This window comes from Heptranchias perlo, chromosome 16 (genome assembly GCF_035084215.1).
Source record: "Heptranchias perlo isolate sHepPer1 chromosome 16, sHepPer1.hap1, whole genome shotgun sequence".
In the NCBI taxonomy this organism is placed as follows: Eukaryota; Metazoa; Chordata; class Chondrichthyes; order Hexanchiformes; family Hexanchidae; genus Heptranchias; species Heptranchias perlo.
Window position 1 is genome coordinate 22,596,934 of NC_090340.1, and position 24,256 is coordinate 22,621,189.

At 40.5% G+C, this 24,256-nt stretch overlaps 1 protein-coding gene across 3 annotated transcripts in view; it reads left to right on the top strand.

The window, feature by feature from the left end:
* fhod1 (formin homology 2 domain containing 1) overlaps positions 1 to 24,256 on the top strand; it is a 299,703-nt gene that overhangs the window by 185,964 nt on the left and 89,483 nt on the right. For all 3 annotated transcript variants that reach the window (XM_067997797.1, XM_067997798.1, XM_067997799.1), the window contains exon 9: positions 7,121 to 7,264. In XM_067997797.1, the coding sequence (XP_067853898.1) occupies positions 7,121 to 7,264 (144 nt within the window). The remainder of the gene's footprint in view (positions 1 to 7,120; positions 7,265 to 24,256) is intronic.

The following is a 24,256-nucleotide window of genomic DNA, read 5'->3' on the forward strand; positions in this document are numbered from 1 at the left end:
ACAATTGCACAGAAACTCCTTTACATTGCTAAACACTTTCTTGTGGCAGTGCTATCCTCCATTTAACTTCTTCATTGCTTTGACCATTCAGTGTTATTAACTAACCGATAAGTAATAATATCGTGTGTTCTTCTTCCAGTGTTCATTCTAGCATCAATTTTGGGAGATTTTATTTCTTTATGATTATCATTGATTTTGTTGTCTTAGTATTTATTTTCCATCCATATTTGAAACGTCTCTGATTCACCTTCTGAAACTCTTGTGTTTTCTGTTTTTATCCTATTCAGTATGGAGCCATTTCTATCCCTTTTGTTGATTATAAATGTTCCACTAATTTTGAAGCCAACTTCTAAGACTGCTCCTGAGTGTATGTTAAAAGATTGGCTGATGTAACACATCCTTACCTCATTTGTCTCCTGGTTTTTGTTAACTCATTATCTGCTCTAACTGCTGTTGCTTGTTCCCAGTAAAGTCTCATGTCTTTCCCATCAATTCCAACTCTTTACAGCACATCTATTAATTGATTGTACTTCATCCGATCAAATGCTTTCTCATAATCTATGAACTTTAGATACATTTCTTTCTCCACTTCTCTAGCCTACTTGCAAATCATTCTCAAACCAAATATTCCTTTGCATGTTCTTTTCCTGCTTCCGAAAGCAAAATGTCATAGTTCATTCCAAATCCAATTTCTTTTTTTACTCTTTCTCGTATGATTTTAGCAACACTTTGACAGTGCGCCTCATGAGGCTGATGAATTCTGTGTTCATACACTGGGCACCCCAGTTTGCTCTGAAACTCTGAGCACCACTAATTTCATCCATACACTCGTAATCAAGAACATTTCAACTGCTCTTGTTCCAATTCTCCACCTGCTGCAGCTGGTGCAGTTCCAATGATGCCATTATTATAATATGACTTAGCCTAGGGTGTCCTCACCCAAAAAGGCAAAGTAATGTGGCTTTTATTCATCTAGTTTAGAAAATACATTTAAAAATATTAGCAAAGTAAGGCAGGTGAACAAAGTATTTAATAAAAAGAAAAACTTAACGTAGTATGGAATATCGCATCATAGAATCATAGAAGTTTACAACATGGAAACAGGCCCTTCGGCCCAACATGTCTATGTCGCCCAGTTTATACCACTAAGCTAGTCCCAATTGCCTGCACTTGGCCCATATCCCTCTATACCCATCTTACCCACGTAACTGTCCAAATGCTTTTTAAAAGACAAAATTGTACCCGCCTCTACTGCTGCCTCTGGCAGCTCGTTCCAGACACTCACCACCCTTTGAGTGAAAAAATTGCCCCTCTGGACCCTTTTGTATCTCTCCCCTCTCACCTTAAATCTATGCCCCCTCGTTATAGACTCCCCTACCTTTGGGAAAAGATTTTGACTATCCACCTTATCTATGCCCCTCATTATTTTATAGACTTCTATAAGATCACCCCTAAACCTCCTACTCTCCAGGGAAAAAAGTCTCAGTCTATCCAACCTCTCCCTATAAGTCAAACCATCAAGTCCCGGTAGCATGCTAGTAAATCTTTTCTGCACTCTTTCTAGTTTAATAATATCCTTTCTATAATAGGGTGACCAGAACTGTACACAGTATTCCAAGTGTGGCTTTACTAATGTCTTGTACAACTTCAACAAGACATCCCAACTACTGTATTCAATGTTATGACCAATGAAACCAAGCATGCTGAATGCCTTCTTCACCACCCTATCCACCTGTGACTCCACTTTCAAGGAGCTATGAACCTGTACTCCTAGATCTCTTTGTTCTATAACTCTCCCCAACGCCCTACCATTAACAGAGTAGGTCCTGGCCCGATTCGATCTACCAAAATGCATCACCTCACATTTATCTAAATTAAACTCCATCTGCCATTCATCGGCCCACTGGCCCAATTTATCAAGATCCCGTTGCAATCCTAGATAACCTTCTTCACTGTCCACAATGCCACCAATCTTGGTGTCATCTGCAAACTTACTAACCATGCCTCCTAAATTCTCATCCAAATCATTAATATTAATAACAAATAACAGCAGACCCAGCACCGATCCCTGAGGCACACTGCTGGTCACAGGCCTCCAGTCCGAAAAACAACCCTCCACAACCACCCTCTGTTTTCTGTCGTCAATCCAATTTTGTATCCAATTGGCTATCTCACCTTGGATCCCGTGAGATTTAACCTTATGTAACAACCTGCCATGCGGTACCTTGTCAAAGGCTTTGCTAAAGTCCATGTAGACCACGTCTACTGCACAGCCCTCATCTATCTTCTTGGTAACCCCTTCAAAAAACTCAATCAAATTCGTGAGACATGATTTTCCACTCACAAAACCATGCTGACTGTTCCTAATCAGTCCCTGCCTCTCCAAATGCCTGTAGATCCTGTCTCTCAGAATACCCTCTAACAACTTACCCACTACAGATGTCAGGCTCACCGGTCTGTAGTTCCCAGGCTTTTCCCTGCCGCCCTTCTTAAACAAAGGCACAACATTTGCTACCCTCCAATCTTCAGGCACCTCACCTGTAGTTGTCAATGATTCAAATATCTCTGCTAGGGGACCCGCAATTTCCTCCCATAACGTCCTGGGATACATTTCATCATATAGAAGGTTAGTGTCTTTATAAATAACACTTGGCCCATGTGATCTTCTGGACTGGTTTCGATCGCCTGAGGGGGTCAGAGAGGAATTTTCCAAAGTATTTTTTCCCTTATTGGCCCTGGGTTTTTTCTTTTTTTTTGCCTCTCCCAGGAGATGACATGGCTGTGCAAGGGGAAGTGGGAGGTGGGGGAGGTAGGTAGAAGGGTGGAGGTGGGAGGGGGGAATTAGGAAGTGTTTAGTCCTGATGCTTCATCCATCATGAGTGTGGGGCAGGCTTGATGGACTTAGCTGGTCTTTTCCTCCTCGTCAATTTTGTATGTTCGTATCAAAGTGATTTCCTTTGACCATTCGGCATATCAAAGTTTTTGTGCTCAAATTATTATGACTTCTTTATATACTTGATGGTTTTGAGTAGAGAACGTTGATGTCCTTGAGGTAATGAATTAAACTGTGCCAACTGCAAATGTATAATGAAAATGTAGCTATCATAATTCAGTCAAACAAAACTGCTGCTAGAGATGATGAATGCCCTAGGAGTGGGTGGCCTGGCTTCTGAGTTGACCAGAAGGAGCTGAGATGACACTTTGTTGAAGTATTCCAACCCACTTAAGTTTTTCTGAATTTATTCTTTGTTTTGAGGTCTGTGTAGTGTCTACGTGCATGTTTTAAACATAGCTAGCTAGGTTGTTGAATCAGATAGTTGAGTAAAACTACAAATTCATTGCATGTTCTCGATGACTGATTTATTTTAGTTTAGCTACAGGATATTTCATGTTATGTTTTCTATTTTTAATTCAGTGTTCTTCAAATGAAGTAACGATTGTGGTTTGTAATCATTCCATTAAAGTCCATACATGCTATTAAAGCCCTCAAAGCAGTTAGCCTGATTGTCCCTAGACAGTGAGCTCCAAGGGGTGCTGATGACACCCAAAATTTTAAGGACAGTGCTTAAGTAGTTTTCAATATCACCAAAGCTTGTACTGCTTTAATGCTTTCTACAATGAATATAAGGTATTGTATTTGGATTCATTGGTAATGCTTACATCAATTGGTTACTGGTGTTAGCTATTGTTTTTGTTAGTGATGTTCTTTTAACTCGTGGGGAGTGAAGTTTGCAATAGATCCAGGCGATAGAGTACTACAGATGAGAATGAGGTCGACAGTGTTGCCATTACTGGTGCTGTAATAAAACCAGGGTTTTTTTGTGCACACTAAAAATCAGGAAGACTGTGCAGTAGTATAATTTAATAAAAGATTGGCCTGTTGAACTGGAGACTGTCTTAAACTGTGTATAACTCCAGCTATTCTGTAAATATTTAAGCTAGATATTTAAGCTAAATATTTAAGAGACTTTCAGCAGTCTGCTAGGAAATGTAAATTAAACAGTGTTTGACTTTTTGTATAACCACAGAGAATGTCTGAGGGGGCGTCCACTTTTCAATTTGATATGTAACCAATTATATACGGCAACACAATGCAAAACAATAGGTATGGAATTCACGTATAATTGTTTTGCATTATTGCAAGCATCTAATTTACATTTATATCCATGTGATGACTAATGTTTTTTTTAAAAATTACAATGTCAGTTGAAACTCACTCCTTACAATGTTGCACCATTTGTTGCAATGTCATAGTAAAACATCATAACTGCCTTTCATGTTTCACTGTTACATAAAACTTAAGTAGCTATTGAGTGAATTTTAATTTTCTCTTGGCATTGGTTTAGTCACATTGTCAGCTTGGCTCGGTTGGTAGCACCCTCACTTCTGAGTCAGAAGGTTGAAAGTTCAAGCCCCACAATAGGATTTCAACACATGATCTTCCTGGGCCCCCAGCTAACTGACATTGTAAATGGCTCCCTATCCTTTGGTGTTGTCTCCCTCCCTTTCAAAACCACCATCATCAGCCCACTCCTCAAAAGATTCATCCTCAACCCCTGTGTCCTTGCAAACTACCACCCCATCCCCAACCTCCCTTTCCTGTTCAAAGTCCTTGAATGTGTTGTCACCTCCCAGATCCAGGCCCATCTTTCCTGCAGCTTCCCGTTTGAATCTCTCCAATGAGGTTTCTACCCCTGCCACAGCACTGAAACACCTTTAATAAAAGTCGCAAATGGCATCCTCTGTGAATGTGGTGCATTATCACTCCTAGTCCTCCTTGACCTCTGCAGTGCAGTGCTGTGGGAATGTTGCTCTTCAGAGAAGACTTTCAACCCTGTCTGCCTGTTCTGGTGGTGCAGGTGGATGATCCCATGGCAGTATTCAAACAGGGGAAGAGAGTTCTCCCACTGTCCTGGCCAACATTGCTCCCTCAACCAACACCACCAGAATTAGAAAAACTAGTTTTTCATCTCTTTGCTGTTTACGGGTTCATGCTATGGGCATAATACCTGGTATAGTTGAATTGACTGTTGTTATGTAGGCAAAGTAATTAATTGTGTGTGAAGCGCTTTGAAACCTTTCAGAGAGATGTTATAAAGCACCATATAAATGCAAGGTTTCTTTTCTTTTTAGTCTGTAGCTGTTCCCTCAAATTATAACACGAATAGCAGTGACCGAGAGCGCAGTACAATGTATAATGAGAGTGGTACGGTGCCCATTTTTAATTTAACTTCAGACACTTGTGACTTTGTCACTGATTATTCATGAGGTCTTTAATCAGGCAGTAAATAGGATCCAACAGAACTTATGCTGCGCTGCCAATCACATTGTGATTCAGGAATGTAGTCTGTTCTGTGATAGATTGCTTGGATCGCACCGTGTCTGGGAGCATTGGGATAGAGGCTTGATTTCATATTCTACTGAGTTCCCAATATTAGCTGCATTGCTATTAGAGAGGTGCTAATTGCTTCTCCACATGGAGGGAAAGAAAACCATTCCGGGGCTGCTCTTGTGAACCTCTTAGTAGATGACTCATGTTGGAATTGGTTGATGCCAAAGAACAAGCATCTTGGCACAGAGAGACGAAGAGAGAAAAATACAGCGAGTTTGTAATTTAAAAAAATTAAAAATCAACTCTGGATACAAAATTCCCTGCAAAGCAAATTCTTGCTTTTTGACATCGAATCTGTCACATCTACTGTTCGACTCAAAGGGGAAGGAAAGTTTTGGGGGAGTACTATTTGTTTAAATTGCACCCCCGTTCTATAGAGGGAAATAATAGTCTCATCATTAATTTAACTTTGTTTAAAATGTTAATTCTTTATTGCCCAATATGAAGGCCCTCAAGCTGGTTAGCCATCTTTATTAGGCTGCTGCATTGCAAACGGGTATACCATGAGTTCAGCCCAGCATGAGAGCTACTCCCAGCCACCTGATCCTGGGAGGAACAACAAGTACATTAACTCTCATTTATATAGAACCTTTCACTGTAGGTTTTGAGGAGTTTCTTAAAGGAAGAAAGAGAGGTGGAGAGGCTATGGGGGGGAATTCCAGAGCTTAGGACCTAGACAGCTGAAGGCACGGCCGCCAATGGTGGGGCACAGGAAGTGGGGAATGCACAAGAGGCCAGAGTTGGAGGAGCACAGAGTTCTTGGAGGGTTATAGGGCTGGAGGAGGTTACAGAGATAGTGAGGGGTGAGCCCACAGAAGGCGTTAAACATGAGTATAAGAATTTTAAAATCAAGTGTTGGTGGAACGGGAGCCACTGTAGATCAGTGAGCACCGGGGTGATGGGTGAACTGGACTTGGTGCGGATAAGATACAGGCAGCCGAGTTTTGGATGTGCTCAAGTTTATGGAGGGTGGAAGATGGGAGGTTGGCCAGGAAAGCATTGGAATAGTTGAGTCTGGAGGTAATAAAAGCATGGCTTAGGGATTCAGCAGCAGATGGGCTGGTGCAGAAGTGGAGAAGGGCAATGTTATGGAGGTGGAAGTAGGTAAACTTTTTGATGGAGAATATATGGACTCCACTCGGTCAAATAGGATGGCGAGGTTGCAAACATTCTATTTCAGCCTGAAACAGTGGATGGGGAGGGGGATGTAATCAATGGCGAGGTAACAGAGTTTGTGGTGGGGGAAGCTGTTAGTCATCATGCTACAATAATTATATACAAGCATTGGTATAGGTACTGAGAAGATCCTAATTGTGAAGAAGATCGAATATCAGGAAAGAATGTACAGAAATTCAACTTCCACAATCTAGAAAGAAGTTGTTTAAGGAAGATCCTCATTGAGGTATACAAAGCATTAAGTGGTATAGATATGATAAATGTTAATACTTCAAAATAAGCCAGACAATAGGACAAGGGGACATAAATTTGAATTAGTGAAAAGTAAATTTATAACCAATATTAAGAGATTTACTGTAATGTTTGGAATAATGTACCAGACAAGGAAGTAGAAACAAAAATATTAAAGATATTCAAAAGGATTTTGAATGAGTGAGTTGGCCACTGGAGGGTTGAGGTTTGGTTGGTTGAATGGCCTTTTATTATTCTTTTTCTTATATATTTTAAATGTTTCAAAGATGATTTTCAAAGGCTCTCTCTCTTTTTTGACAGACCCTAGGAGCTCTTCCAGACCAGGATTCATTCTATGATGTTACTGACTGCCTTGAGCAACAGAGGATGGAAAACATCATCCAACGGCACATGAGTAATAAAGGAACTGACCCAGACTTAAAGCAGCAGTTTACCATTTATGAGGTAAAATTATTTTCTCTTTAATATATAAATGGAACAATAGGAATTCAGTTCTGGTGATAAATGTTTGTGATTACTAATTTTACTAAAATTTGGTAAAGAGAAATGATGGATTTGTGAGATTTTGTGCCAAATCTTCATTAACAGTGAAAAACACAGCAGCACAATCAAATTTTGCCCTTTAAAGACTGGGTAGTCTGGAGAGAGCACTTTGTGCTCAATAACATTCGGGCTAGGTATTGAGAAAAAAAATCAAAGAATATATAAAGAAATAGTACAGTATGCTATAGGCATATAAATAACAAAAGGAGAATTAAGATAGGGATGGGGCCACTAAGAGACGAGCAAGATAAACTCACAGAAAATGATATTGAAATGGCAGGGAGACAGAATAGACACTTTGCCTCATTTTTCACCAAAGAGGCAACTAAAGAGGAAATGTAGAAGAAGTAGATGAATTGCATTCAAAGAAACTAAGGAGGAGATAAAAGTGTCCATATATAAAAATTCAATAGAGAAAGGAATATGGCCAGAGAACTGGTAAACAGCAAATGTAATTCCTATCTTCAAAAAGGGAGTTAAAACTAACTAACCAGAACAACAAAAACTTGCATTTATATATATCGCCTTTAATGTAGGAAATCCACCCAAGGCACCTTGTGGGAGTGTTATTAGACAACGATTGATATCGAGCCAAAGAAGGAGATATTAGGACAGATGACTAAAAGCTTGGTCAAAGAGGTAGGTTTTAGGAGCGTCTTAAAGGAGGAGAGAGAGGTGGGAGGGAATTCCATACTAATCCAGGGAACTATTGACCAGTTAACTTAACATCAGTGGTAGGAAAGATACTGGAAGCTTGACTAAAAGATCAGATAACAAAACATCTAGAGATGGAAAATATAATAAAAAATAGTCAGCATGGATTTCTAAAGGGAAGGTCATGTTTAACCAAACTTATTGAATTCTTTGAAGAAATAACAAAAAGTAGACACGAGGATAGTGCTATGGATGTGGAACATACAGACTTTCAGATGGCCTTTGAGAAGGTGCCACATAAGAGACTCATGACAAAGTTCAGGGTGTGTGGAGTCAATGGCTAGGTAGCAGAATGAATTGCAGGATGGCTACGAAACCGAAAACAGAGGATAGGATTTAAAGGAAGTTTCTCAGACTGGCAGAAAGTGGGAAGTGGTGTTCTACATGGACCCGTGTTGGGACCACTGTTGTTTACCATATACATAAATGATTTTAACTCAGAAATTGGAGGTACGGTGTCAAATATTTTTGAGTTCTCTATCTACATGCAGTCTTTTGACCCTCATATAGTGAGATTAGACAAGTCATTTGTCTTGTTTGTTAGTCCTAGGTTTATAATTACTAATGGCATCTGTACAATATGGTAAAGCCAACCTATAGTTTCTATACGCATTTTATTTTAATAAATTGAGAGGAGGCACTGACACCCCGGGTCAATAGCTAATGGTCAGATTGTAATGTATCAGCACGCTAGGAATCGAGGGCCCCATAATTACCCTAGTTGCTATTGTGAGTACAATGTTGAAGTAATATAATTTCATGTCTTCTCATTTTCCACAAGAAAGAAGTCAATTTTGCCCCACATGATGCAACCATAAACCTGTTCTTTATTAGTGTTTATTTTAAGCTAGATCAAATGGATAACAGAATTAATCAAGTAGAAGCCTAGACATTTAGGTCCATGGTCTGGCAGAGTGTCTGTAATATAGCTTGGCTTTGATGAGTAACACATGGTGAAAACTTCAGAGAACTAGGAACGATCAGAGAATAATCAGTGATGTGGTTCACCCTTCCTCCCTTTGAATAGTTTGCATTTCCAGTCAGGCAATTTACTAATTTGTTTTTCATTCGATTTTGCACTGATTCCAGTAAATTAGGTATATAATCTTTTGTATGTGAGGTAAATTACATTATTAAAAGAAGGGTCTTTTTTCAACAAGTTGCTGCATTGTTAACAGTTCAATTTTTTTTTTATGATGGTTTAAATTGCAGCCATTATCTCCCAGTAACCCTGCTCTTCACTGAACTGTGCAGCACATGCAGGAAAGTAGTTGACTTTTTTAAATCGAGAAACCCAGGAGAAGGCCCATGGCCCATAGTGCAGGACACCACAAAGGTTGAAAAGAACATGATGAATAGAGAAACTAGTGGTGAAATGATAGCAAACTTGTCAGTGCTGTCCAAACTCTGGCCTGTAGTACCAAGTGTGGCCCCTCAGGCCCCATGGTATGCACCTACACAGCCCATGAAAACTAAACGGTTGGACACCCTTGATGTAGATTGTGGGAGGATGAGAAGAGTGAGAGAAATGAAGAATTCCACAGTCTTGAGTAAGAATGAGTTGGAGTAGAACACGGTGTGGTAAGAGTGTGTGGATGGTGTACTTCGCAGTTTAGGAGGAACGGGGAAGTTCAGAGAAACAATGACCATAGTATTATGGGTGAAATAGAGACAGACCAGAAAGTTAGGGGCATACATTGGAGGCTGTGGGTGAGAGAAGGATTGCTTATCAGATCACATTTTTTCTTGCATCAGGTCCAGGAATTAATGGAAGACCTGCACCTACGCCTCTGCTAGTGGTGCACTCAGCTGATCATTGGTCACTGCCGTGTTAGTTTGGTGACGTCACACAACATGGTTGTTGGCAGCTCAATGAACTAAGAGATTGCACCTGTGTCCCCCACTGCTGTGTACTGCAACTTGGTGCTCCAATATGTTGTACGACAATAGAATCATTGAATCATACAGCACAGAAGGAGGCCATCTGGCCCATCGTGCCTGTGCCAGCTCTTTGAAAGAGCTATCCAATTAGCCCTGCTCTTTCCCCGTGGCTCTGCAAATTTTTCCTTTTCAAGTATTTATCCAATTCCCTTTTAAAAGTTACTATTGAATCTGCTTCTACCACCCTTTCAGGCAGTGCACTCCAGATCATAACAACTTGCTGGGTAAAAAAATTTCTCCTCATCTCCCCCTGATTCTTTTGCCAATTACCTTAAATCTGTGTACTCTGGTTACCGACCCTCCTGCCAGTAGACACAGTTTCTCCTTATTTACTCAATCAAAACCCTTCATAATTTTGAACAACTCTATTAAATCTAGATAAGATGAGAGTTAACTGGAAAACAAAGCTGGTTTTAAAATACTGCTGATCAATCTCTTTTTATCCCCCTCATTGTTCTCTCCAACGCATCAAACTCTGAGATGTCCTTTGTATTTTCTGCTTTTAGTATTTGGTACAATTACAGCTGTTGATAAACTGCCTAGTGCTGCGCATTCTAAATAGAAAACACAATTTCACTGACTTAATGTGAATGCATAGCATGAGGTGCAGTGTATAGGTCACTGCTCACAGTTCGTTATTTTTCTTGGTTTCATTATGGGACTAAAAATTATTTAAAAATATATATATTGTCTGTGAACACAGTAAATTAGGAGGCTCTTTAGAAATTAGTTTATCACAAAAGCAAAATTAATCAATTAATTTTAAGTAATGGAAAATGTATGCACTGCGCATGGCAAGCACCTATGACCTCACAAAGTCACAATGTGTGTAGCTATCATTATGAAGTGTAATGAAGTATCAATTGATCTTAATTCTAAAAGCTCTAATATTCCCAAATAGCCTCCTCTGATAAAATAATGTAGAATTGATCAACCCATCGTCTCCCTCTCTTGGGTTCCCTTGTGCCCTGCCTGGACCTTTTCCGTCTGAGAGGGTGGAAAGGTCTATTCACCTGCAAACCTCTTTGCTGCTTTGTTAACTGCGTGGAGATTTACAAGAGGGCCCTAAGCATTGGACTTAGCATCATCAACACTTGTGATTCTCAAAGGAAATCCCGGTGGAGCATTCAAAGTAGGAGTCTTGCAGTAGCACTGAAATGGAGCCGAAGGAACTGTCCCTGACTCCTTCAAGTCCGCTACATTGGGATTTGCTTTGGGAATTGAATGTTGGCTACCCTAATTAACTTGGCCTCTCATTCCCTTTGGAGAAGTGCCTAACTTAAACTCACTGCCTCACCCTTACAATCCAGCAGAGGCAGCATCTCCTCATGCCAGGTATCAAAGGCACAAACTTGCTTACTACTACTCAATGGCAGAGCACAATGGGTCATGAATGTCCTGGCGACTCTATATCACTAGTCATATTGGAGAAATAGATTTTTTTAAATTTCTGTTTTGAATTGATTCTGTTCTTTGAATGTTGAAAGCATTTTAAACAAGATTAGATAAAATTTTAATTATTTTTAAAGGAATATGGGAAAGATTGCCAAATCCAATGTGCTGGGCCAATAGATTTATTTTTGTATTCTTCTTTAAATGCATTTCAGTTTTTATTCATTTCCTTTACTAAGATACTTCACACCTAAATGCTCACTCTCCTGTGTAACAGTGGATTAGATTAACAAGGCAGTCTCTTACCTGGAGATTATGTACAAAGTGCTGTGAATCTGAGAAAAGTAAAAGACATTAGTTACGAACATACAAAAATGACGGGCAGGTAAAGACTAGCTGGTTCATCAAGCGTGCCCCACACCCATGAAGCCAGGAACATCATGATTAGACTCTTTCTATCCCCCAGCAGCCATGTCATGTGTTAGGAGAGGCAATAAAACAGAAAAAAACCCAGGGCCAAAAAAGGGGGAAAAATCTAGAAAATTCTTCTCTGACCCCATCAGGTGATCGAGATCAGTCCAGGAGATCACATTGACCATGCATATGCTAACTGTTAAAACCTTTTCTCTGATCTCTGCTCCAGCCAAGAATAGGTCCAGCTCCCCTTTGAAGGCATGGAGAGAGTCAGCACCCACTGCACAAGCCACAATCACATTCCAGAGGCTCACTACTCTCTAGGAAAAGAAGAACCGCCTAACATCTAGTCTATTCCTACTTTTGCATGAACCCTGGTCCTCCCCAAACTGTCAAACTGAAATAACCTATCAATAGGTATGCAATCCAGCCCTTTCATTATTTTATATACCTCAATCAGGTCATCTCTAAGTCTACACTGCTATAAAGAAAATAGACCCAGCTGTTTAAGCCTATCTGAGTAACCAAAGTTCTTTAAGCTGTTAATCATTCTTGTGGCTCTCCTCTGAACCTTTTCCAAGGCCACTATACCACCGATCATGTGAGGGGACAGAATGGCAGAATATGGAGACTGGACTATGGGTAAAATGATGGCTGCTGACTTGTGATGCCAACGACCACAGTTTTCTGTAATTGAATCAAATTGCCAAAAAAGGAGGAATTTTGACAATTCTGCAAATGTACTGTTTAAATTTTTGCAGTTGCGGCCTTGGCTGGGAGTCAGTAAATACTGTGCTTTTGTTCGATTTGGCTATTTTTGAATTGTGATATTGCCAGCATCTTTCAATCCAACCATCTTTTCATACTGACTTGCGAATGCATTGCTTTATTCATGCTGTGCCAATCATGGACTAATGCTACAGTGAGCTTCTATCCCAAAGAGCTTAAATTAACCATTGGGTATGGTTTTTTAAAGTCTTAGCATTCTATAAATGGTGCTGATTTATGTTGTCTGCTCTACTCTGCATTCCTCTTCAATTAATGGTTTCTCCAATAATTGTCCACTATTTACCTAACCTGATTTTTATTGAAGGTTTTAATTGAGTGCATTTTACTAAAACCAATTTGCCTGATGTATTTAACAACCATATAGTAATTGTTGCGCTCATACTGATCTCTTTAAAGAAGCACCTTCAGCTAGCTTTTCCTGTTACATCATTGCTCTTTTGAATGTTAGTATATGTCTGGTTTGGTGTTGCAGTCTGATAGTTCAGCTTAGTCATTCACTTCACAATCAGCTTATCTGCAGTCAGGTGAATGAATAATTCTTGAATTTGCATGGTGAATTTTATCAGCTGAAGCACTAAGACAGACTGACACAATCCACGCTTAGCACGGCCAGCCGCCTACATCATAGAATTACATAGAATGTACAGCAGAAACAGGCCATTTGGCCCAGCAGGTCCATGCCGGTGTTTATGCTCCACTCAAGTCTCCTCCCTCCCTACTTCATCTAACTCTATCAGCATATCCTTCTATTCCTTTCTCCCTCATGTGTTTATCTAGCTTCCGCTTGAATGCATCTATGCTAGTCGCCTCAACTACTCCTTGTGGTAGTGAGTTCCATATTCCAACCACTCTCACAGTAAAGAAGTTTCTCCTGAATTCCCGACTGGATTTATTAGTGACTATCTTATATTTATGGCCTCTAGTTCTAGTCTCCCCCGCAAGTGGAAACATCTTCTCCACGTCTACCCTATCAAACCCATTCATAATGTTAAAGATCTGTCAGGTCATCCCTCAGCATTCTCTTTTCTAGAGAAAAGAGCCCCAGCCTGTTCAATCTTTCCTGATTAATATAACCTCTCAGTTCTGGTATCATCCTAGTAAATCTTTTTTGCACCTTCTCCAGTGTCTCTATATCCTTTTTATAATATGGAGACCAGAACTGTTCACTGTACTCCAAGTGTGTTCTAACCAAGGTTCTATACAAGTTTAACATAACTTCTCTGCTTTTCAATTCTATCCCTCTAGAAATGAACCCCAGTGCTTGGTTGGCTTTTTTTATGGTCTTATTAACCTGTGTTGCTACTTTTAGTGATTTGTGTATCTGTACCTCCAGATCCCTCTGTTCCTCTACCCTTTTTAGACTCTTATTATCCAAGCAGCATGTGGCCCCCTTATTTTTCCTACCAAAATGTAATACCTCATACATCTATATTGAAATTCATTTGCCAATTACAAGCCCATTCTGCAAGTTTATTAATATCTTCCTGTGTTTTCTCGCAGTCCTCCTAGGTATTAACTATAGCCTCCAATTTGGTGTCGTCCGCAAATTTTGAAATTCTGCTTCTGATTCCCGAGTCCAAATCGTTTATGTAAATGGAGAACAACAGTGGTTCCAGCCCCGATCCTTGTGGAACCATTACTGAGACGTGGTTGCAAGGTGCCCAAGGTTGGGAACTAATATTCCAGGGCACTTGACTTTTCGAAAAGACAGACAAAATGGAAAAGGAGGTGGGGTAGCCCTGATAATAAAGGATGACATAAGGACAGAAGTGAGAAAGGACCTTGGCTCGGAAGATCAGGAAATAGAATCAGTATGGGTGGAGATAAGAAATTACAAGGGGCACAAAACACTGGTGGAAGTTGTTTATAGGCCCCCTAACAGTTGGACAGAGTATTAATCAAGAAATAAGAGGAGCTTATAACAAAGGTAATGCAAAGGTAATCGTGGGGGACTTTAATCTTCATGTAGACTGGGCAAATCAATTTGGCAAAAGTAGTTCGGAGGAAGAGTTCACGGAATGCATTCGAGACAGTTTCTTAGAACAATACGTCGTGGAACCAATCAGGGAACAGGCTATTTTAGATGCCTTGTGTGATGAGAAAGCGTTAATTAGTAATCTCAAAGTAAGGGATCTTCTGGGAAAGAGTGATAATAATGAGAGAATTTCACATTGAGTTCGAGAGTGACGTACTTAAATCCGAAACTAGAGTCTTAAACTTAAACAAAGCCAATTACATAGATGAGGGGTGGGTTGGTTAAGGTTGATAGGGAAATTAGATTAAGAGATATGATGGTAGATAAGCAATGGCGGACATTTAAAGAAATATTTCATAATTCTCAGCGAATATACATTCCATTGAGGAATAAAAGCTCCACGGGAAAAGTGATCCATCCCTGGCAAACTAAAGAAGTTAAGGATAGTATTAGATTAAAAGAAGAGGCATATAACGTTGCCAAGAAGAGTAGTAAGCCTGAGGATTGGGAGAGTTTTAGAAACCAAAAAATTGATAAAGAGGGAGAAAATAGAATGAGAGTAAACTAGCAAGAAATATAAGAACAAATTGTAAGAGCTTCTACAAGTATGTAAAAAGGAAGAGAGTAGCGAAAGTAAACATAGGTCCCTTAGGGGCTGAGACAGAAGAAATTATAATGGGGAATAAAGAAATGGCAGAGACTTTAAACAAATATTTTGTATCTGTCCTCACAGTAGAAGACACAAAAAACATACCAGAAATAGTGGGGAACTAAGGGTCTAATAAGAATGAGGAACTTAAAATAATTAATATTAGTAAAGAAAAAGTACTGGAGAAATTGATGGCACTAAATCCCCTGGACTTGATGGCCTACATCCTAGGGTTCTAAAAGAGGTGGCTGCAGAGACAGTGGATGCTTTGGTTGTGATCTTCCAAAATTCCCCAGATTCTAGAACGGTCCCAGTGGATTGGAAGGGAGAAAATGTAACACTGCTGGGAGGGAGAGAGAAAACACGGAACTATAGGCCAGTTAGCCTGACATCAGTAGTAGGGAAATGCTGGAATCTATTATTAAGGATGTGGTAACGGGGCACTTAGAAAATAATAATATGATTAGGCAGAGTCAACATGGTTTTATGAAAGGGAAATCATGTTTGACAAATCTATTTGAGTTTCTTGAGGATGTAACTAGGAGGGTAAATAAAAGGGAACCAGTGGATGTAGTATATTTGGATTTTCAAAAGGCATTCAATAAAATGTCACACAAGAGGTTGTTACACAAGATAAGGGCTCATGGGGTTGGGGGTATTATATTAGCATGGATAGAGGATTGGTTAACAGACAGAAAACAGAGAGTAGGAATAAACGGGTCATTTTGAGGTTGGCAGGCTGTAAATAATGGGGTGCCACAAGGATCAGTGCTTGGACCTCAGCTATTTACAATCTATATTAATGACTTAGATGAAGGGACTGAGTGTAATGTATCCAAGTTTGCTGACAATACAAAGCTAGGTGGGAAAGTAAGCTATGAGGAGGACGCAAAGAGGCTACAAAGGGATGTAGACAGGTTAAGTGACTGAGCAAGAAAGTGGCAGATGGAGTATAATGTGGCGAAATGTGGGGTTATTCACTTTGGTAGGAAGAATAGAGGGGCCGTATGGCCTACTCCTCCTCCTATTTCTTATGTTCTTACGGAACACCACTTCCCACTTTTGGCCAGTCTGAGTAACTGCCTTTAACCCTTACTTTCTGTTTTCTGTTTTGTAGCCAGCTTGCTATCCATTCTGCTACTTGTCCCCTGACTCCACATGCTCTGACCTTAGTCATGAGTCTACTATGCGGTACGTTATCGAAGGCCTTTTGAAAATCCAAATATATTACATCTAGTACATTACCCTTGTCTACCCTTTCTGTTACTTTTTCAAAGAATCCAATAAGGTTGGTCATGCATGACCTTCCCTTTTGAAATTTGTGCTGACTGCTCTTTGTTATATTTTTGGTTTCTAGATGTTTTCTATTACATCTTTGAGTAAGGATTCCATTATCTTTCCTACCACCGACATTGAGCTAATTGGTCTATAGTTCCCTGGACTGGCTCAATCTCCTTTTTTACGTGTATTTGTTCCCTGACCATTTACGTTATGTTTATTCCTTACTCTGGTCTGACCTTTACACTCGTCTCCTGTTTCTTTTATCTTTAAGCTTTTGTTATTGCTACCAGATCCCCCCACCCCCACCCACCCATCGTGCCCATTTAAAGCCTTATGCACCGCCCCATTTATCCTTTCTGCTAGGCTTCTGGTCTCATTCCGGTTCAGGTGGAGCCTGTCCCAGTGGTACAGTTCCTTCCTGTCCCAGTACTGCTGCCAGTGTCCCATGAAATGGAACCCCTCCTTCCCACACACTCTTTCAGCCACGCATTCACCTTTCTGATCTGCCTTCCCAATGCCAATTAGCACGTGGCTATATCGAGCATAGAAACATAGAAAATAGGAGCAAGAGTAGGCCATTTGGCCCTTCGGGCCTGCTCCGCCATTCAAAATGATCATGGCTGATCGTCTAACTCAGTACCCTGTTCCCACTTTTTCCCCATATTCCTTGATCCCTTTACCATTAAGAAATATATCTATCTCCTTCTTGAATACACCTAATGATTTGGCCTCCACTGCTTTCTGTGGGAGAGAATTCCACAGGTTCACCACCCTCTGAGTGAAGAAATTTCTCCTCATCTCGGTTCTAAATTGCATACCCCGTATCCTGAGACTGTGACCCCTGGTTCTGGACTCCCCAGCCATCGGGAACATCCTCCCTACATCTAGTCTGTCTAGTCCTGTTAGAATTTTATATGTTTCGATGAGATCACCTCTCATTCTTCTAAACTCTAGTGAATGTAGGCCTAGTCGACCCAATCTCTCCTCATACGTCAGTCCTGCCGTCCCAGGAATCGGTCTGGTAAACCTTCGTTGCACTCCCTCCATGGCAAGGACATCCTTTCTCAGATAAGGAGACCAAAACTGCACACAATACTCCAGATGTGGTCTCACCAAGGCCCTGTATAACTGCAGTAAGACATCCCTGTTCCTGTACTCAAATCCTCTTGCAATGAAGGCCAGCATACTATTCGCCTTCCTAACTGTTTGCTGCACCTGAATGCTCGCTTTCAGCGACTGGTGTACAAGGACACCCAGGTTTCATTGCACCTCCCCTTTTCCTAATCTATCACCATTCAGATAATAATCTGCCTTTCTGTTTGTACAACCAAAGTGGATAACCTCACATTTATCCACGTTATACTGCATCTGCCATGTTCTTGCCCACTCACCCAACTTGTCTAAATCACATTGGAGCCTCTTTGCATCCTCCTCACAGCTCACATTCCACCCCAGCTTTGTGTCATCTGCAAACTTAGAAATGTTACATTCCGTTCCCTCATCCAAATCATTGATATATATTGTGACTAGCTGAGGCCCAAGCACTGATCCCTGTGGTACCCCACTCGTTACCAGCTTATTCCTTCTCTCTGTTTCCTGTCTGTCAACCAATTTTCAATCCATGCCAGTATATTTCCCCCAATCCCATGTGCTTTAATTTTGCACACTATCCTCTTGTGTGGGACCTTATCAAAAGCCTTCTGAAAATCCAAGTACACCACATCCACTGGTTCTCCCCTATCCTACTAGTTACATCCTCAAAAAACTCCAGTAGATTTGTTAAGCATGATTTCCCTTTCATAAACCCATGCTGATTTTGTCCAATCCCGTTAATGCCTTCCAAGTGTTCTGTTATCACATCTTTTATAATAGACTCTAGCATTTTCCCCACTGCTGATATTAGGCTAACTGGTCTGTAATTGTCTGTTTTTTCTCTCCCTTTTTTAAATAGTGGGGTTACATTTGTCACCCTCCAATCTGTAGGAACTGTTCCAGAGTCCACAGAATTTTGGAAGTTGATCACCAATGCATCCACTATTTCCAGGGCCATTTCCTTTAGTACTCTGGGATGTAGATTATCAGGCCCTGGGGATTTGTCAGCCTTTAGCCCCATTAATTTCCCTAGCACTATATATTTTTTTACTAATACTGGTTTCCTTCAGTTCCTCCCTCTCACTAGACTCTTGGTTCCCTAACATTTCTGAGAGGTTATTTGTGTCCTCCTTTGTGAAGATAGAACCAAAGCATGTGTTTAATTGTTCTGCCATTTCTTTGCTCCCCATTATAATTTCCCCCATTTCTGACTGTAAGGGACCTACATTTGTCTTCACTAATCTTTTTCTCTTGACATATTTATAGAAGCTTTTACAGTCAATTTTTATGTTCCCTGCTAGTTTACTCTCACTCTATTTTTCCCCTCTTAATCAATCTCTTTGTCCTCCTTTGCTGAATTCTAAACTGCTCCCAATCCTCAGGTTTGCCGCTTTTTCTGGCAATTTTATATGTCTCCTCTTTGGATCTAATACTATCAGTAATTTCTTTTGTAAGCCACGGTTGAGCCACTTTTCCTGTTTTATTTTTGCGCCAGACTGGAATGAATAATTGTTATAATTCCTGCACACGTTCTTTAAATATTAGCCATTGCCTATCCACCGTCATCCCTTTTAGTAAAGTTCTCCAATCTATCAAAGCCAACTCACACCTCATACTTTCGTAATTTCCTTTATTTAGATTTAGGACCCTAGTTTCGGATTCAACTACTTCACTCTCCATCTTAATGAGGAATTCGATCATGTTATGGTCGCTCTTCCCTAAGGGACCCTGCACAACAAGATTGTTAATTAATCCTTTCTCATTGCACAATACCCAGTCTAGGATCGCCTGTTCTCTAGTTGGTTCCTCAATGTATTGGTCTAGAAAACCATCACATACACACTCCAGGAATTCCTCCCCCACAGTATTATTGCTAATTTCGTTTGACCAATCTATATGTAGATTAAAGTCACCCATGATTATAGTTGTATCCTTCTTGCATGCGTCTCAAATTTCCTGTTTAATGCCCTCCCCTACATCTCCACTACTGTTTGGGGGCCTATAGACAACCCCCACCAGCGTTTTCTGCCCCTTGGTGTTTCTTAGCTCCACCCATACAGATTCCACATCGTGATTTTCCGAGCCAATATCCTTCCTCACTATTGCATTGATTTCCTCCTTTACTAACAACGCTACCCCACCTCTTTTCCCTTTTTGCCTGTCCTTCCTAAATATTGAATACCCCTGGATGTTCAGTTCCCATCCTTGGTCACCCTGCAGCCTTGCCTCTGTAATCGCAACTATATCATAACCATTAATATCTATCTGCGCTGTTAATTCATCTAGCTTATTGCAAATGCTCCGCGCATTAAGACGCAATGCCTTTAGACTTGTCTTTTTAAGATTGCTAGTCACCTTAATTTGCAAATGGTGATAATCAATTACCATAGGAGTCAACCCATTTAAAAGGCTCTGCTGATTTCAGGCAAAGTCGGGTCCTCAAGCAGTTTCAATCATCTGTTTGCATCTCGTTAAAGTGCGATTACTTCAGGATGAGATTCTGGATGCAACAATTAGGAGAGGCAGTTACTAAATCAGATTTTCTGTTTTTAAACAAAATATGTTGGTTACTTACCTTTTTGGTTTTACTATTCACCGCTTATAGCGGGCATTGACGCCAACGTGCCCGCTGTAAGCAGTGAGGAGTGCATTACCATAAGGTGGAATTCTCTCTCAATATGCCTATACTACACACTACTTACACTGTACAGTTTGCATTAATGCATAGCAGTTTCAGATTTGTACCAACACAAACTTTGCAGTGTGATTCGGATATGAAATCATCCAAATCTAATTCAGGCAATTATGTTGGACAACCTCGCGTCGCTTCAGATTCACACCGGCTACATGCACATGGGTCCATTTTCCCTGATCAGAGAGTGATACAGATTGAGTAGTGGAACTCCGTTCTCCTGACCTTGTCTCTGTAAGCAGGTACCAATCTGAAACTAGCAGCTGTAGTGTATGGATGATCCCAAATAGCTGTGCTGTGAACATTCTTAATGTTTTATCTTCCTGGCTCAATATTTTGAACATTAGTTGCCTGTAACTTTAACGAAGCGATTAATAGACCCGTGACTGACAGGAAGCACATCCTTTTTACAATTAGATTGCACAAGAATAAGAGGAGACAAAAAACTAAAGACAAGTATTTATACCATATGGTAAAATTGCCTTCATGAAATACTTTTTGCACTTCATGGAAATAGCATTGCAAGTGACAGCAGACATCAAGGTGGGGGAGAGAGTGTTTCACAGTGTTATTACTGGAACTAGTCTGCTAACAGCACATCAATTTATAATTTGTACTCAAAGTAAACATTTACAACAAGCTTTCACTATTTTAATTTAAGAACTTAGATAATATGTGGTATCAAAATATATTTGTTAGGTTTCAATCCAACAGCTCTTCCCCATCCATGGTGCTGACCATAACATATGAATGATTTATCAGATAATTCGATTAACTCACTCACTTCTGCTGCTGATGTGACAGTCATGTTCTTGACATTATTACAAGATTTCATCAGGTTGTATGGGGGAATAAACAGAATCTCTGGTGTAACATTTATATAATGCCTTTAACGGAGCAAAACATCCAACTTCACAGGAGCGTTATTGGACGAAATTTGATACCAAGCCACATAAGGAGATATTAGGACAGGTGACCAAAAGTTTGGTCAAAGAGGTAGGTTATAAGGAGCGCCTTAAAGGAGGAGAGAGAGGTAGAGAGATGGAGAGTATTAGGGAGGGAATTCCAGAAATTAGAGCCGAGATAACTGAGGGCACGGCTGGCAATTACGGGGCAATGGAAATTGGGGACGCACAAGGGTCCAGAATTGGAGGAACGCAGATATCTCGGAGGGTTGTAGGGCTGGAGGGGGTTACAGAGATAGGGAGCGGCAAGGCCATGGAAGGATTTAAATATAAGGATGAGAATTTTAAAGCTGAGGCGCCACTGGACTGGGAGCCAGTGTAGGTCAGCAAGCACAGCAGTGATGGGTGAACGGGATTTGGTGCGAGTCAGGGTACAGGCAGCAGAGTTTTGGATGAGCACAAGTTTACAGAGGGTGGAAGATAAGAGGTCGGCCTGGAGAACATTGGAATAGTTGAGTCTGAAGGTAACAAAAGCATGGGTAAACCAAACAGCATTCTTGTCGTACACTTTAGAACAAACTGAATGGCCTCCACACACTGAAACTACTGTTATCACGATTTCTGCAGTTACTCTATTGTAGGATTTTGTGTTCTTTTGCAGGTCTCTAAAGTGAAATGCTGCTTTCAGTCACTTTTTCTGATTGATCTTGTTTCTGTTAACATTGCTAGGATTGAATTACCAATCCTGGAGCTGCTCCCGAAATATAGAACACAATGCTCTGTTAATGACCAGCTGCTTTTCTATAGGTCTTTGGTTGTCACCTCTTGTTGCCCAGGCATCTCTCAACTGGCTGTCAGGTGTAGCTAAAAATATCGTATTCTGTTAGTCCAGTGGCCAGGAAGAACTGCTTTTCACTAAGTCTTAGTCCCTGCAGCTGGTCTAAGTCTGGCCACTGAAAGTGCTGCACTGGTGGCAGCGTGATTTTGACATAATGACATCACATTATGCATTGCTGTCGTGATGTCAAGATGCAACATTTTTTTTGCACTAGATGATTTGTGCGTCATGACACCTACTGATGTGATGACAGAGTTATATTGTGCATGAAAGGTGGCCGATTTATAATGGCTGCTTCATGCATGCCACTGGATCAGAAGGAGACTGGTGACACAAGTGCAGTGTAAATTCGCAGTACAAACAACGCCCTTGGGAGCTGCTCTCCTTGTTGTATAAAAGGGCCTGCAGTTTCACCAATAACATTGTCATTCCTCGTGCAGTGAAGTCAATCATTGCGCAGTACAGATCGCATCAATTTACAAGGCACTGACCCACGCTTGCCAGGAACAAAATATATGTCAAAGCATGACTTACACACCTGCTACACAGATGTTTCACAGCTGTAACAAAATATAGTATATTCTAGGATCATTTACCTCCTGAACCTCCCCAGAGTGGCTATGCAATATAAATAGAATCTCACACTAGGTGGTGATGTGCTGTGATTGTTCTTTCACCCTTGGAAAACAACTGCAAAATTGGTTACAGCTACACTGCCTCAATATTATGGGGCCCCTTTCATGCTTGAAAGAACAGTGCATGTATCACTAGTCTGCGTTTACGCTTCGAAGGTACAATTTCTTATTAAAGAGAGATTCTCATCATTGTTATCAACTTTGAAAAGATTTGGGATTAACTTAAAACATGCTTTTCATAAAAAGGAAAATTGAAACCAAGAGGAAAAAAATGCTGGAAACACACAAGTCAGTCAGTCAGCATCAGTTCTCATCGCTGATGATGACTCTCACCTGAAAGAATAACCTGCCATTTTTATTCAGATGCTGTGTGCATAGAGTGTTGTGCATTCGCAGCGTTTTCCATCCATCTGCCTTTTTTGGTCTATTTTGATTAAGTTTTTCTTTAAATTTCATATAAAACTGATAACCTCATTGGAGGAACTTTGGCTGAAAGAGGAAATTTTGCAGGAGGTGAATTAATTTGTACAGGCTCTCAGGATGCTTCAGCAATTTGACATTTCAACTTTGTGTCAATTCAGCTCCCTCAAACATTGAAGCTCAAGAACTTCAAGGAACCTCCTTGATGATGTCATCGGCTTTCACAAAAATAAACTTGAGTATGTTGAAGGTTTTCCTCATTTTTTTGATTTACCTCATTCTTAGACTCCTTTCATGCCAGCAATAACAATCCATGTGTTGTTTATTTTAAAGGTAAGCAACTCTGGGCTGGTATTAGACTAATAGGCTCTTTGGTCCTGAAGAGTGCTGATGGTGAAGCTCCCATTCTTACATAACGGCCACCTGACAAATTCACCACAAAATGATTGTGTACTCAGGACAAAATCTTCTCCCTGCTTGGTGGGAGCTCAATATGAGTGCTTTCTATTTGCAGAAGTGTGCAAAAACTGGCAGAGGCTTGGGATGACTTTCTCAGCTCTTGGTGGTTACTATCTGATATTGTGTCTATCTCTAGGGCCAATTTTATGTTGCAGGTGGTGAAATCTAGCACTATCTCCAATTACATATATTTAATAACTGATCATATTTGGTGTAAACCATTGGGGGACTTTTCCTTCCTCCCATTGGAAGAAATACTTGTGTCACTGTTTTACTCTGCTCTTGTTTCTAAAAATCCATTGAGCTCCAGCCTATGAGGGATGTTTAGAGAATTGTAGGAGCGGTAGGGGAAGCAGAAGGAGAACTGAATATAACTGTTTCAGATGAGCAGATGGAAGCTAATTCTTCAGCAGATTACAATGAGCCAAGTAGCAACCAGCTGCACTAGGACCAAATGAAAATGTTGCAACGTACTAATTTCACCTCAGTGCTTCAAGAACATTTGAACTCCTGATCCTCAATTCATGTTGGGGAAATTCAAGAGAAGTTGATGGTTTTCTTTGCATTTTCTCAACTTGCTCCAAAGTTCAACCCTTCTGCCTTCTATCATTAGTCAAGTATAGACTTGACTATTCCAGTGTTCTCCTGGCCAGCCTCCCATCTTCCACCCTCCATAAACTTGAGCTCATCCAAAACT